The sequence below is a fragment of the Triticum aestivum genome, chromosome 7D (assembly GCF_018294505.1).
Source record: "Triticum aestivum cultivar Chinese Spring chromosome 7D, IWGSC CS RefSeq v2.1, whole genome shotgun sequence".
NCBI lineage: Eukaryota > Viridiplantae > Streptophyta > Magnoliopsida > Poales > Poaceae > Triticum > Triticum aestivum.
Window position 1 is genome coordinate 601,433,346 of NC_057814.1, and position 12,894 is coordinate 601,446,239.

Here is a 12,894-nt window from a genome sequence, read left to right on the forward strand (position 1 = left end):
TCCAATAATCTAAATCAAAAGCCACTGGGTTGTACTGTTTTTCAGTGCATTTTGAAAGTTGTTAACAAAAAGTAGGAACAAATGACCCAATTTCTTTGCATTCATTTTTGTTGGGTTTGCTTTCTTTTCACCTTCATTCTGTACTTTTGTGCTTTTGTACTGACTTTGCATACTCTGAATCCTAGTATTTTGTATGCACTAGCAACTTCACACTTAGATAATTATTCTTGTGGTCACACTGAAGCTGTTATTTCACCATTACAAGTTGTACTGATTGTCACCGTACTTTGTGAGCCGTGCTGTCGTCATGTTGTAGCGATTTTTCCTGAGAACGATGAACTACCATCTGTTTTCCAATTGATCTTCAGATCTTCTCGAATATTTTATGTTTACGGAGGTACTGCCGCATCTTAGCTTTTGCAGATGAATTGATATGCGTCTTTGGTTGGCTGACCAAACATGGTAACACTGTCAACTAAATATCGCTGAGGTTTCCTTGATTGCATTCAGATTGCAAACCAGACCGCGTTCAGAAAATAGTTGAGTGCGGTATTTGAAACATGGCGTGAAGCCGTGAACCATCTGTACACCTGAACTTGAGTTTGAATCTTGAATTTCAGAACTGTTGAGCGGGAACAGCTTTGGATTTCTATTGGATGTTCAATAGAAAAGCTATAATAGCATACATACTTCATAGTTCAGAATATTCATAGGATGTGCAAGACAATCATAAGTACCATTCTAAATGACATGCTTGGCCTTTGGCTTTTGGATCAGACCTGGAAATCACGAGCACCCACATGCTCCCAAGAAACTACAGAACATCCAACATATAAATCTTTTTTTTGTTCATATGATGTACTCTGGCTCCAGATTTTATGGCAAAGCATCCAAAAGACGAACCAAGCATCCAAATTTTCTGACACCCGAGACAAAGAACTGCAGACCAACAAAGGCCGAGCTCCAAAAGCTAAACTCTAACCAGACAAGAACAAATCTACTACTCCAGTAGATATCCTATTACAAGGTCCCACCAGGGTCACAATCTGAGTGACAAATTGCATCTTCATGTATATGAAAATAGAGCAATGTGAAGCAGGGAAGAACATGTTGCTTTGTTGACACATTTAAGTTGCTGGCAGCATTCAAAACCAATAAGGCTCTTCTCCGGTAGATATAACCCATGCGAGTTCATCCCTGCAGTGCGAAGTCACCGCCCCCAACGGCATACTACAGTCATAGTCGGCGGCAGAAGCAACGACGAGAACGACGATGAAGCACGCGGACCAGGAGGGGAGATGGAGATGGACCTGCAAGATGGATGATGATGAATGTCTTTTGGTTTCCATTAAATATATAGCAGAAGAACACTTGTAATGCTAGCTTGTAGCCAGTCATGGTGGCGGAGTTTACGGGCATTAACTGACTGCTAAATTTTCCTGTAGACTGCAAACTAATTCATGATGAGCTACTCCAGCTAGTCCAAGATTATATTAGGAGATAATCATGACAAGTAATTACTATCTCCATTCATAAATACACAACATTCTAGAAGGCGTTTAGTCAAAGTTATCTTTAGACCATCATTATATCATAAATACATGGTCATTTTCATTGGTCATACTATTGCTAGATTTATGATAAATGTTATCATATTTTTATGCTTTATGTTAGTACAAACAATACTGATCACACCATGATACAAACTTCTAGCAGTAATTGAAAATATTATACCACTGTATTACTTCTCAGCAACGACATATAATCATATGGAAGAAAAGATCCAAACTAACCACTTGATTAACAGAAATGCCATATTTCTAACAAACCAAGATTGAATATCGTATCATAAACACTGTCATTCTTCAACAACAAAAATGCCATATTTCTAACAGACCAAGATTGACTATCGCATCATAAACACTGTCATTCTTCAACAACAGAAATGCCATATTTCTAACAAACCAAGATTAAATATCGTATCATAAACACTGTCATTCTTCAACAACAAAAATGCCATATTTCTAACAAACCAAGATTGACTATCGCATCATAAACACTGTCATTCTTCAACAACAGAAATGCCATATTTCTAACAAACCAAGATTAAATATCGTATCATAAACACTGTCATTCTTCAACAACAGAAATGCCATATTTCTAACAAACCAAGATTGAATATCGTATCATAAACACTGCCATTCTTCAACAACAGAAATGCCATATTTCTAACAAACCAAGATTAAATATCGCATCATAAACACTGTCATTCTTGCTTCTTCATGATGCAACACAAAAGTAAATTTGGACGGCAGGGACAATCAGTAGAAAAACTAAAATAGCATAGATACTTCACAGTTCAGAATAATCACAGAGTGTTCAAGACATAAGCATCATCCGACATGACATGCTCTACTAGTGGTACTAATAAATAACAGGAATCAAGATAAGGATCAGACCTGGAAATCCTGAGCATCCACATGCTGAGTACTCCCAAAAAAGTACAACCATCCAACACATATATCAATTTTTTTCATATGAAGTACTCTGGCTCCAGGTTTTAGGGCAACACATCCAGAAGATGAACCAATGATCCCAGTTCTCCGAGACTAGCCAACCAAGAGCTAGCACAGCCAGATAATCCTTCTCGCTACAGACCACAAATGCCGAGCTCCAAAAGCCAAATGCTCACCAGACGAGAGCAAATCTACATCCTGTTACTGATCACACCAGGATCACATTCGAGCATGAGAACCATTCTCCTATTTAGTGACCTCCACTACTGCACCACCCCGCATCAGCGGGGAGCCAGACGGTGGAGAGTCCTGCAAGATATGTACGACGGTTTCTGCAGACAGTGTCTCGTTCAGCACCTTTATTGCCTGGATAAACATCTCTGCTTCAAGCAACTCCTTTGGAGGTTGGTTCTCCAGTCGCGCACGTTTAATCTCACTCTTTATTCCTATAATGTCACGAGAACTATTTGTGGAAGAGATTGTTGATCCACTGGGTACCCTACGCTTGCTCCTCTTACGTGTCCACTTCTGTCGATTGACCTGCTGAAACTGCTGCTTCACATGCCTCACTCCATGCTTGTGTGCCTCAGCTTGCCCACGCTCCACCAGGGCAGCTTCCATGCTATCCCTCTTGCCCACGCTTGCATCATCATTCAGCACTATGGATCCACTGGGTACACTACACTTGTTCCTGTTACATGTCTGCTTCTGTTGATTGCCCTGCTGAAACTGCTGCTTCACATGCTTCACTCCATGCTTGTGCGTATCAGCGTGCCCAGGCTCTGCCAGGGCAGCCTCCAAGCTGTTCCTCTTGCCCACGCTTGCATCATTATTCAGCACTATGGTCAGCGGTGAGCTCTCTACCACCATGGATTGCTGCTGAATTTGAAGAACTGCCACAGCTTCACCCCCCATCATGGATTGCTGTTGAACTTGAACAGCTGCTGCAGCTTCATCCCCCACCATAGATTGCTGTTGAACTTGAACAACTGCTGCAGCTTCATCCTCAGACTCCACCGGTATGGACAAGTTGTTGACCACCTGCGGCTGCTGCACCCGGAAGAATCTCGTAATCTTCTTGGGTCTCGTAAACTCCAACCGGATTCTTTCCGTCACTTTGTCGACTACCTGCGGTAAGATTCTGTCAAGATGCACCCGAGCGAGTCTTTCCATCCTGTCCTTCAACCCGAACACCTCTGGATGCTTTACCCAAATGAGTCTCAGGAGATGCAACCCAAAGTATGAATTTTTATCATCCCTCTTTGGCAATTCGAGAATATCATTCTGTACTAGGTCCCAGATCAGCTCACCCCAGTCGACGTTATGCGCCAACTCCGCCTTCACCTCCCGCATCGCAGCCGACACATTTGACGGCAACATGTCCCTGCCCTGGAACTGCGGGAGGATCCAGATTTCCATGAACTGCAAGGCGGCGCAGGTAACCGTGGACGAGCTCCTTGTGCTCCTCGTCCTGCGCCGTGGAGGGATCACCTTGTGCTCCGCCGTGGCTTGGAGGGCTGCCGCGCTGAGGAAGGACTTGCGGTCGACACTGACGCGGACCCCCCAGAGGTAGGCGTAGCCGCGGCAGCTCTCCCGGTGGTAGGAGGCGACCAGGTCGGAGACGAGGTCGTGTCGGGGGATACCGTCCGGGAGCTGGAGCCGCGCGAAATCGAGGAGGCCGAGGTGGCGGAGGGCGGCCTCCGTGTCGTGGTCGTCGGGCCAGCCGCGTAGAGAGGATGGCGGCTGGTAGATGTTGTACTGGCCGGTGTGGACCTCCCCGGACCTGCCGCCGGCGCTGACCACGGACGGCGCTGCGGTGGGGCTCTTCTCGAACCTGCCGCCGGCGCTGACCATGGGCGGCACTGCCTCTAGGATTCTTTGGGCGGTGGTCTTGGGGGTTGGGGCGAGATTGGCTGGGGATTTGGGGGAGTTCTTGCCTGTGCTGCCTGCTCGGATAGGGGATGGCTCGGAGGCGGGGGAGGGAGAGGGGCAGGGAGTGGGCTTCGGCAACCGCCCGCGCTGTGCTGCTGAGGATGGGGACGGCGGCGCCGGGCAAGACGGCGGCTGCGGAGACGGCGGCTGTGGAGATGGATGAGGGAGAGACGAAGGGGCCGTGGGCATTGGGCAAGGAGGTCTCTCACGTCTCCCTTATTTCACCAATGAGACTCTTTCACCAATCTTCCATTTTTTATTTGCCATTAAAAATTTACTATGAATTATTCAATTGATTTAATTCTTTATAATCGTGTTTCGATATTTTAAATTTTTGCGTACATATTCATAAATGTTCAAACAGCAATTATCCCAGTCATATTTCAAACACTTCCAGCAACGTTTCATGCAAAATTTAATTGTTTATTTATATTCAGTTTGAAAAAAATTCATACGTGTACTACATTTTTATATAAATAATATAAGAATATAATTCAAAATATCTATATGCATTTTAATCATTTTATTAATCTTCCAATCAATTACAGAAACATTCCGTAAACATTTCAAACAAATTTTAATTATTCAACACACATTTTTATAATTATCTGATGGCGGGCGGACGGAGCTTCGGCGTCATCCATGGCCGACCCAGTATAGTTGCCCTGATTCAGATCTAGACAACTTGGCGGTGGTGATACAGACCTGGTCGGGCGGGTGATGGTGGTTGCACATTGTACTACAATGACCTCCCGCGGTTCCACGATGACGGAGGTCACTGAAAGGTCTTTGGAGAGAGTTCATCTTCAGACCCGGTGGTTGACTTTGGCGGTGAGATGCAAACTATGGATGAAGACTTGACGTAGAGGGAGGGTTGTGCAACAATGAGGATACTTCACATGTAGATGCAGGGATCGCGGAAAGTGGTGGCGACAACACATGTGCACCCTCGATGGTGGTGATGCGTGCACCTGGTCTCGAGCTCCGGGGTGAAAACCTAGGTCTGACCCAAGTTGGTTGTACCTTTTTTACGTTGTTACCTTCTTGAGGCATTGCTTGGATATGCTCAGGCTGATTTTTCAGGGTGAAAACCAAGATTCTGGCTTTGATGGTTGGATCCGGTGACGACGATGCATGAGCGTCGCTTCCTTCCTGAAGGCGTTACTGTTGAAAAGCTTCATCATCGATGTGATGCCATGAGATGGTTGGTGAAGATATGGTCATTGCTATAGTTTGCCGACTGTGAAACTGATCGCTTAGACCCCCCCCCCCTACATAGCTTTGAATTTATATGACTACTAGGTATCAGTGTGTGTGTGTATTGGTATTGGTTGTTTGCACCTTCGTTATGCAGAGGCCGGGTGTGGGCTCATTGTGTTTGTATCCTCTTGATGCTCCATTTTAAGCTAATAAAATCCACCCTTTGTCGAAAAAAGCAAACTCATGAGAGAGAGGTGAGTGAGCTTAAGAAGGAGGATGAGGAAGTGAACCTGCAAAAGAGAAGCCTATTGATGATGTGAGTAAACTATTTGATTGGCAAGAGAGGCACGTACATGAGATGCACCAATAGAAGAGATGAAATGAGAATAGTGAAATGTGGACGAAGGAAGAGCTCTAGAGGGCAAACATGGAGATTGACAAGGGCATGCGGCAATAGAATATTAACTACAAGGAGGTAAGGAGCATTCAGATCTCTCAAACACGTGACGCATTATGGGAATCTAAAGAAAGAGAGGGATGATATCAAACAGGATATAGATTTGCTTTAAGGAGGAGATGAAGAAGAGAGAATTCACCATTGCTAACATGCTAAAAGTTGGGATATGGGAGTAAGGACAAGCTTCTCAAGATCAAGGCCATATGAGATGAATTAACTTTATCGATCCAATAGTTTTTTTTAAATGTATGAATCCAATAGTTAGCTATGTTAAGTAGTATTTGGCCTGAGAACTACATAGTTGGTCTGGGAACCTAGTGATGCTGCTTGTATAATTTGAAAATGATGATGCTAGTTGTATATTCTGCAAACCTGGTTATGTTAGTGGTAATGGTCTAAGCTCTAAGCTCGTAGACTGTTATATTAAGTGTTGACTACCATGTTAAGTAATGAACCAGTTAATGTACTATGGGTAATGAAGCCAGGATGATGCGATGTTTGATCTTGTGATGTTGATGCTTACATGGGGCAAGAAGCAAATCTTCCAAGGGGACATACGTAAATACTCAATGAATTGATCATGTCCCTTCCCGTCAGATCAGTGGTGAATCTAAAAGGAAAATGGAGGGTGGGATCAAAGATTATGCTGAGAAAACTAAATGTTCTTTCAAAGGAAAATCGGTTATCTCCCAATCATTTTGTGCAAATATACTAAAATTTCCACAAGATTACTACTGAAAGCATGTAGCATTTACTAGATTTTTTTGTATTTTTGAAAAATATCAAATGTTGAACCAAAATTTGAATCTGTTTTGCAAAATATGCTCTCATTTGTTGTATAGAGGGGATTATGTCAGAAATCCAATTTGGCTCCCGGAAGCACGTGCTCCTGCGTGCAAAAAGTGAATTTTGAAATGTAAAAAAAACCAATAAATTTTTTATGTATTCATAGTCACATTCAAATGCTACCTACAAAGTTTTAGGCAAAAAGGCTAAACATTTTGGCCTGTGCAAAAAAAAAATCGAAAAACCAAATGTTATCCCAAAATGTCACCCTAAATTTGTTTTTTTACCGACGAAACACTATAGCTTCGTTTCACATGAAAATTGTCAAGCATGCTTGCGACACTAACACGAACATCCACAAAAAATTCAGAATATTTTGAAAACATTTTATCACTTTTTTTTGAGTTACTGTTCATCCGGGAGCAAATGTTCCGGAAGCCAAAGGGGGGGGGGGGGGGGGGGGGGCGGGGGGGGGGGGCGTATTTGAATTGCTTGCAAACCAACTGTGCAAAGTCTTCTTTATCTTCATTTCTACAAATAATCAAACAAGACGCAAATTAGTTTGTGATAACCAGAACCAACTAGTAGCTACTGACTAGAACTTCACCCGCAAAAAAAGCTATTGACTAGAACTAAACTAGCTAAAGCGTACACCATATAAATGATTGACATTTGACGACACAAAAGCACACTGCAGCACAGGACTAAACAAGCAACAACAAAAAAACAAGAAAGAAGAAAATGGAGAGAGAAGAAGAACTCTGGCGGCGTGCAGGGGATCCTCGGCTGCCTGGGCGATGGGTGACAGATAGGCGGTGAAGGATCTGGCAAGCACTGAAGGGCCTGGGCGACGAGCTGCCATTTTCTCCGTGCTGGCTCCCTCGATGGGCGGCGATCTCGGAGCCTCGGATAGTATGGTAGGTCTGCGTTGTGTGTCGCCACCATGCCGGTCTCCGGACGCCGCCACCGAACTGGTCCGGCGACTAGGTCGCGGAGAGAGCGTGCCGGCTGCCTCCATGCTTCGCTAGTCGCTACACAACTCGCGCGCATGAGGGGGAGCTCCTAGTCTAGTTGCCGTACCGGCGCTCACGCGCGCGATCTCATTTGCCGGCCCATTAGCAAGGTGCTTGCATCGCTCGATTGGTTGCTACAAGATCGATCCTCGCTCGCTCGGCTCCGCTATATTTCATCATTTAACCCTGTTGACCGTGGACTTCTCAAAATTTAATTTTTTTATCAAATTTGCGAAAATTTCATCATTTTTGGGAAAAATCATCGAATTTGAAAAAAATCATCAAATTTTTAAAAAGAGCTCAAAATTTTTTGAAAATTTTTCATCAACTTGAGAGAAAGTTCACGGGTTTTTGAAAAAAGTTTGTCGTTGAAGAAAAAGTTTATCAATTTAAATTGCGCATTTAAGAAAAAGAAATAAATAAAAAATAGAAGGAACAGAAAAAAGAAAAAGAAAAAGAAATGCGAACCAGGGGAAGAATAAAAGAACAAAAGAAGTTACTATGCATAAGTCTGCGATGTCCCTAGTGGTTACGTGGCGCGCTGTGAGAGTACATGTCTCGAGTTCGGTATGACACCGACGTACCATTTTTGCACTTTCAACGGATATAAGAAAAACACAAAATGGGCTGACCCAGGTCGCGGCTAAGGTGTGCACTTTATGCGCCCGTTTGCAAAATGATCTAAAGCGTCAAATAGGAACCGCCCATGGCGACTATTTCGGCATTTCCTATTTGGCGCCACAAGCGCCAGTTAACGTGCATTTTGTTAACTGGCGCCTGTGGCGTCCGTAAATGGGCCGGCCCATCTAGGCGCTGGTTGACGAATTTTTTTTTTGAAAATTCTGTGAACTTTTTTGAGATTGATGAACTTTTTTGAATATTGATGAATTTTTTATAAATTTAATGAACAGTTGTCTTGAAAATGTATGAATTTTTTTCAGTTCCATGATTTTTTTCTAAAAATACATGAACTTTTTTCAATTTCTATGAACTTTTCTCAAATGTAATGAATTTTTGCTAAATTGGATGATTTTTTTTAATTTTAATGAACTTTTTTTCAAATTGATGAACTTTTTCAAAATTTATGAACTTTTTTAAATATATGAACGTAATTTTTTAAAATGGATGAACTTTTTTCTTTAAATCTCTAAACGTTTCTTCATTTCATATTTTTAGTTTGGTAAAAAAATTAAAAAAACTTGGGGCAGCACGCTAGTGGGCCGGCCCATGCTAGCAGCGCTGCAGGTGCCGGATCGTTAACGGGCGCCTGCAGCGCTGTATAGGAGCTCCCGACTATTTCTGGTTTTAAGCTAGACGGTAGTTTGCTCTCGCTGAAGGTTTTCCCTCTATCACGTCGCGTTGGGCCGGACCATTCGCGCGCGTAGGAAGTAATAATGGCAGATTCTCAAAAAAATAGCTAGTAAAAATAACACAGGACATGGAAGAAAATGAATCGCAGCATGGTATCAAACCCGGGTTTCCTAGATACGAGATAGCGACGCTAGTCACTCCGCCCTGTGTTCAGTTCATGATGTACTGTAGGTCGCGGCCTACTTAATGTAAAAGAGCCGATTTCCTTCCTATGTCTTGCATAAAGAATGCCAAAAACAAAAAACAAAACAAAACAGAAAACGGGGTGGTGTTTCCGCGCGTGGGCCGACTCAACTGGCGGTTCGCTTCAGCGAGGGGTGCCCTCCTGTCTCGCTTAATGCGAGACATAGGGGCGCTCGGAACCGCCTGCATGATGTATGCTCATTCGGCCGTGCGGGCTGCCTAATTTGCTTACATGGGCCGGATGGTCTACTTTTGCTGGGCTGGGCCTATCGATGCTTAGTAGTAAAAATAATTTTGTAATTTTGGACGTTAGGCTCGAGCCTATAGAACCCTCACCGATAGATTCGTCACTGCCTCAGATATAACGCACGAGGTGATGCAGGAGCAGACCCCCCCCCCCCCCCCACACACACACAAGGTGATCCAGGAGCTGCGTAACATCCCATTGTTGGGAGCACCGGATATTTTTCCCCTCCACAAGCCAGCGGAGTCGATTAAAATGAATTTCAGCCTTCTGCAAAGTCATTCTTTAGTTTGTAGATATTTGCTCTTTTTGTCAGCTTATTACACTCACAATATTGTTTATTTTTTTCAAAACCAAATTGGGTTGGCCGCTACAAAAACGAAAGATCAACCCTGGCCGCCGGTGTCGGCATTGCAGTTCTCGGGGGCAAAGTAGACCCTGTCGACGACAAGGTCGTAGATGAAGCGCGTGCCCAGTTGCTGTATCGCGCCGATGATGGTGATGTGTGTGCTCGGTGACACGGTGAGGCAGATGTCTTGCTCTTGCGTGATGAATAACTTATTCGGCGAGAGCATGAGGTCCTGCTCATGCTCGAAGTGCAGCGTCACCATCGGCAACTGTGAGAGGATGGCACGGGTTGCGCGGAAGCAGAGGCCGAAGTTGGTGCGGGGCACCCGCGTCACCCCGATCCTCCTACCGTGCTCTGCCAGGGTGTGCTCCAGGATGTCATACGCAGCCTTGACCATCACACCCCAGGGTGTCCCGGCGTCGATCACGCACCCGCTATGCCACCTGCCGTCGTCGAGCTGTCGACGCCTGAACACCTCCGCCAGGTTGCCGCGCAGCCGCGACCCGGCAACGCTGATGCCGACGAGGTTGACGAAGTAGGAGCTATCCTCGGGGTAGAGCATCCTGGTGCTCCTCATGTGCCTTGTGTCCACCGGGATGTCGTTACCGAACCGGACGAAGCCGTGCTGGTTTGCCGACCCGGGCACGAAGAGGCAATAGGAGAAGCGATGCAAGCCGTCACGACGAAGGAACCAGATGAGTGACGGGTACGTCTTACCCAGGCCACAGACGCCAGCGACCACCCCATGGCTCTTGAAACTCGCGGTGGTGTGCGCGCAACCAATGATGACGGTAGGAATGACCGCCAACATGGCGCCGTGGCCCGAGGCCGCGAAGGATAGGGTCTCTGCGCCTAGCGCCCCACTCGCCTGCGAGCCACCGGGGCGGGTGGGGGTGGCATGGAACCTACACACGTTGTGCCCCGGCGGCGAGCAAATGTGTTTCGTGGGTGCGAGTGGGTGGAATGACGGCGAGGTCGCCGGGTTGAAGGGCGGCGGCACCTGCTGAAACAGGTGTTGGATCGGCGCACACTGCATCCACGTCAGGCTGCTGGTCATCTCCATCGCAAGGGTGTACGTATGGAGGCCATGGCCCATCCCGACACCGGTGGCAACGGTGTACCTCCCTTGGAAAAGGTGCACGTGCGGCCGAAGCACGTTGGTGTCGAGCCCAATTGGCCCGTTTAGGTGCAGGAAGCCGTCGTCGTCGACGTGGATGGTACTGTTCCAGCCGGGGCTGGGACCAGGCGCAGGCTGAAGCCACCGCTGCGGCCTGTTGTGGCATTGGCAACTACGACGGCGATGAGGACGGGGTGGAGGAGTGCCGCAAGCACTAGAGGGACGAGGAGAGCGTGCACGGCGAGCTCCATGAATGGAATCCGTCGCAGCAATGCAGACAAACTAAGGCTGGCTAATCTGTTGGTTTGTGCACACAATAGTGAGTATGCTTTTATCTCGAGAGCTGGACTGTTGGAGGTGGGTTTGGCTGCATTTACTATGAACCAAAAATTCTTTGTTCAGATTTGCGTATCCCTTGCACACTTCATATAGAGAAGGGTTTGACTGCATTTAATGTGAATAAAAAGAAAATCCCGGGTTGGGTTTCACGTACCTTGCAACCCTCCATGTAAATGTGGGTATGGCTGCATTTATTAGGAATCCAAAATTCCTTGTTGAGATTTTCATATCTCTTTCACGACCCACGTAGAGAGGAGGATTTTCCTGCATTTATTATGAGTCGATAATCGCTTGTTGAGTATCCTTTGCACACGTTCATGTACTATGAATTAATTTATGTCATTTCTTTAATACAGATAGGTGCACGAAGGTCCGAGAAGGTTTCATAGTTCAAAGCAGCCACATTGCAAAAGCTCAAACAAGGACGCAAAAAGAAAGGAAATTACAACCAGTCCAGACATTTTCATGAGGGCCCTAATCTCAGAATATAAAACGCAATTGGGTCCAAATTGCAGCTCCGATGGAGGTCCAAGCCTTGTCGTCGCTGCACACGACACAACTTCCGACAATATGACCGCCACCACTGTATCTCGAGCAGCTACGTATGCCAGGGAAAATAGAAGTGGCCACCACACTGTCTCTACACTGCCTCCCTTTCGGCAGATTTGCCGAGAGGGAGCTGGTAAGATGCAAAAGTTCCACCCTTCGGCCACAGGATTTGCCGAAAAGGCTATGAAAGAATGCCATCGAACGTTCTGCGGGTGCCAAGGCTCCATCACAAACATTGAAGAAGGATCACCAGCACCCAATCGACGGGATCCCGACCTTATCTCGTCCCGTTGCTTGTCCCAATCAGCAAGATGGTGACTCAAGAATGAGCCAAAAGAGTAGGCAATCCCCCAGATCAAGGAGGCATGCAAAATAATTAGTGGTGATGCCGGTGTTACATCCACCGACAAGTTCAAGCCCAAGCCCATGGAGCACCGCAATTGGAAGGGTGTTATATCCACCGACAAGGTCAAGCCCCAACCCATGGAGCACCACAATTGGAAGGGTGTTATATCCACCGACAAGGTCAAGCCCCAACCCATGGAGCACCGCAATTGGAAGAACAACAGTCGCTAACCGCCACACGCTGCTCTAATACGACGGTGGTGCTCTCGAGTCTGGCATGAAGTCAAACGTCCCTCCTCTACTCCCGGCCATCGTCACTGCCGGAGAAGAAAGGGGACCGGGTCGGGCCCTAGTCACGAGAGATTCAAACAAGGAGTTTGCTGGTAGTACTAGCTTATTTCATTCACTATAATTCACTAACATTTTTAACCATTCAATTTGATTTGCTTCTTGATTCGTGTTGCATTCCCCTTCCTTATCTTTTTCTATCTAC

At 45.9% G+C, this 12,894-nt stretch overlaps 2 protein-coding genes across 2 annotated transcripts; both read right to left on the reverse strand.

Moving 5' to 3' along the window:
* Positions 1–773: 773 nt before the first annotated feature.
* On the reverse strand, positions 774–4,654 carry LOC123166684 (uncharacterized). The gene is made up of 2 exons (XM_044584481.1): positions 2,460–4,654; positions 774–1,310 (listed from the first exon to the last, which is right to left on the reverse strand). Exon 1 carries the CDS (start codon positions 4,635–4,637, stop codon positions 2,763–2,765), a length of 1,875 nt encoding a protein of 624 aa, XP_044440416.1. The 5' UTR covers positions 4,638–4,654; the 3' UTR covers positions 774–1,310; positions 2,460–2,762.
* Positions 4,655–10,088: 5,434 nt separating this feature from the next.
* Positions 10,089–12,598, reverse strand: LOC123166863 (aspartic proteinase nepenthesin-1-like). Its single transcript, XM_044584673.1, has 3 exons — positions 12,083–12,598; positions 11,662–11,771; positions 10,089–11,382 (listed from the first exon to the last, which is right to left on the reverse strand). The coding sequence occupies exons 1-3, from the start codon at positions 12,596–12,598 to the stop codon at positions 10,089–10,091; spliced, it is 1,920 nt and encodes a 639-aa protein (XP_044440608.1).
* Positions 12,599–12,894: the final 296 nt, after the last annotated feature.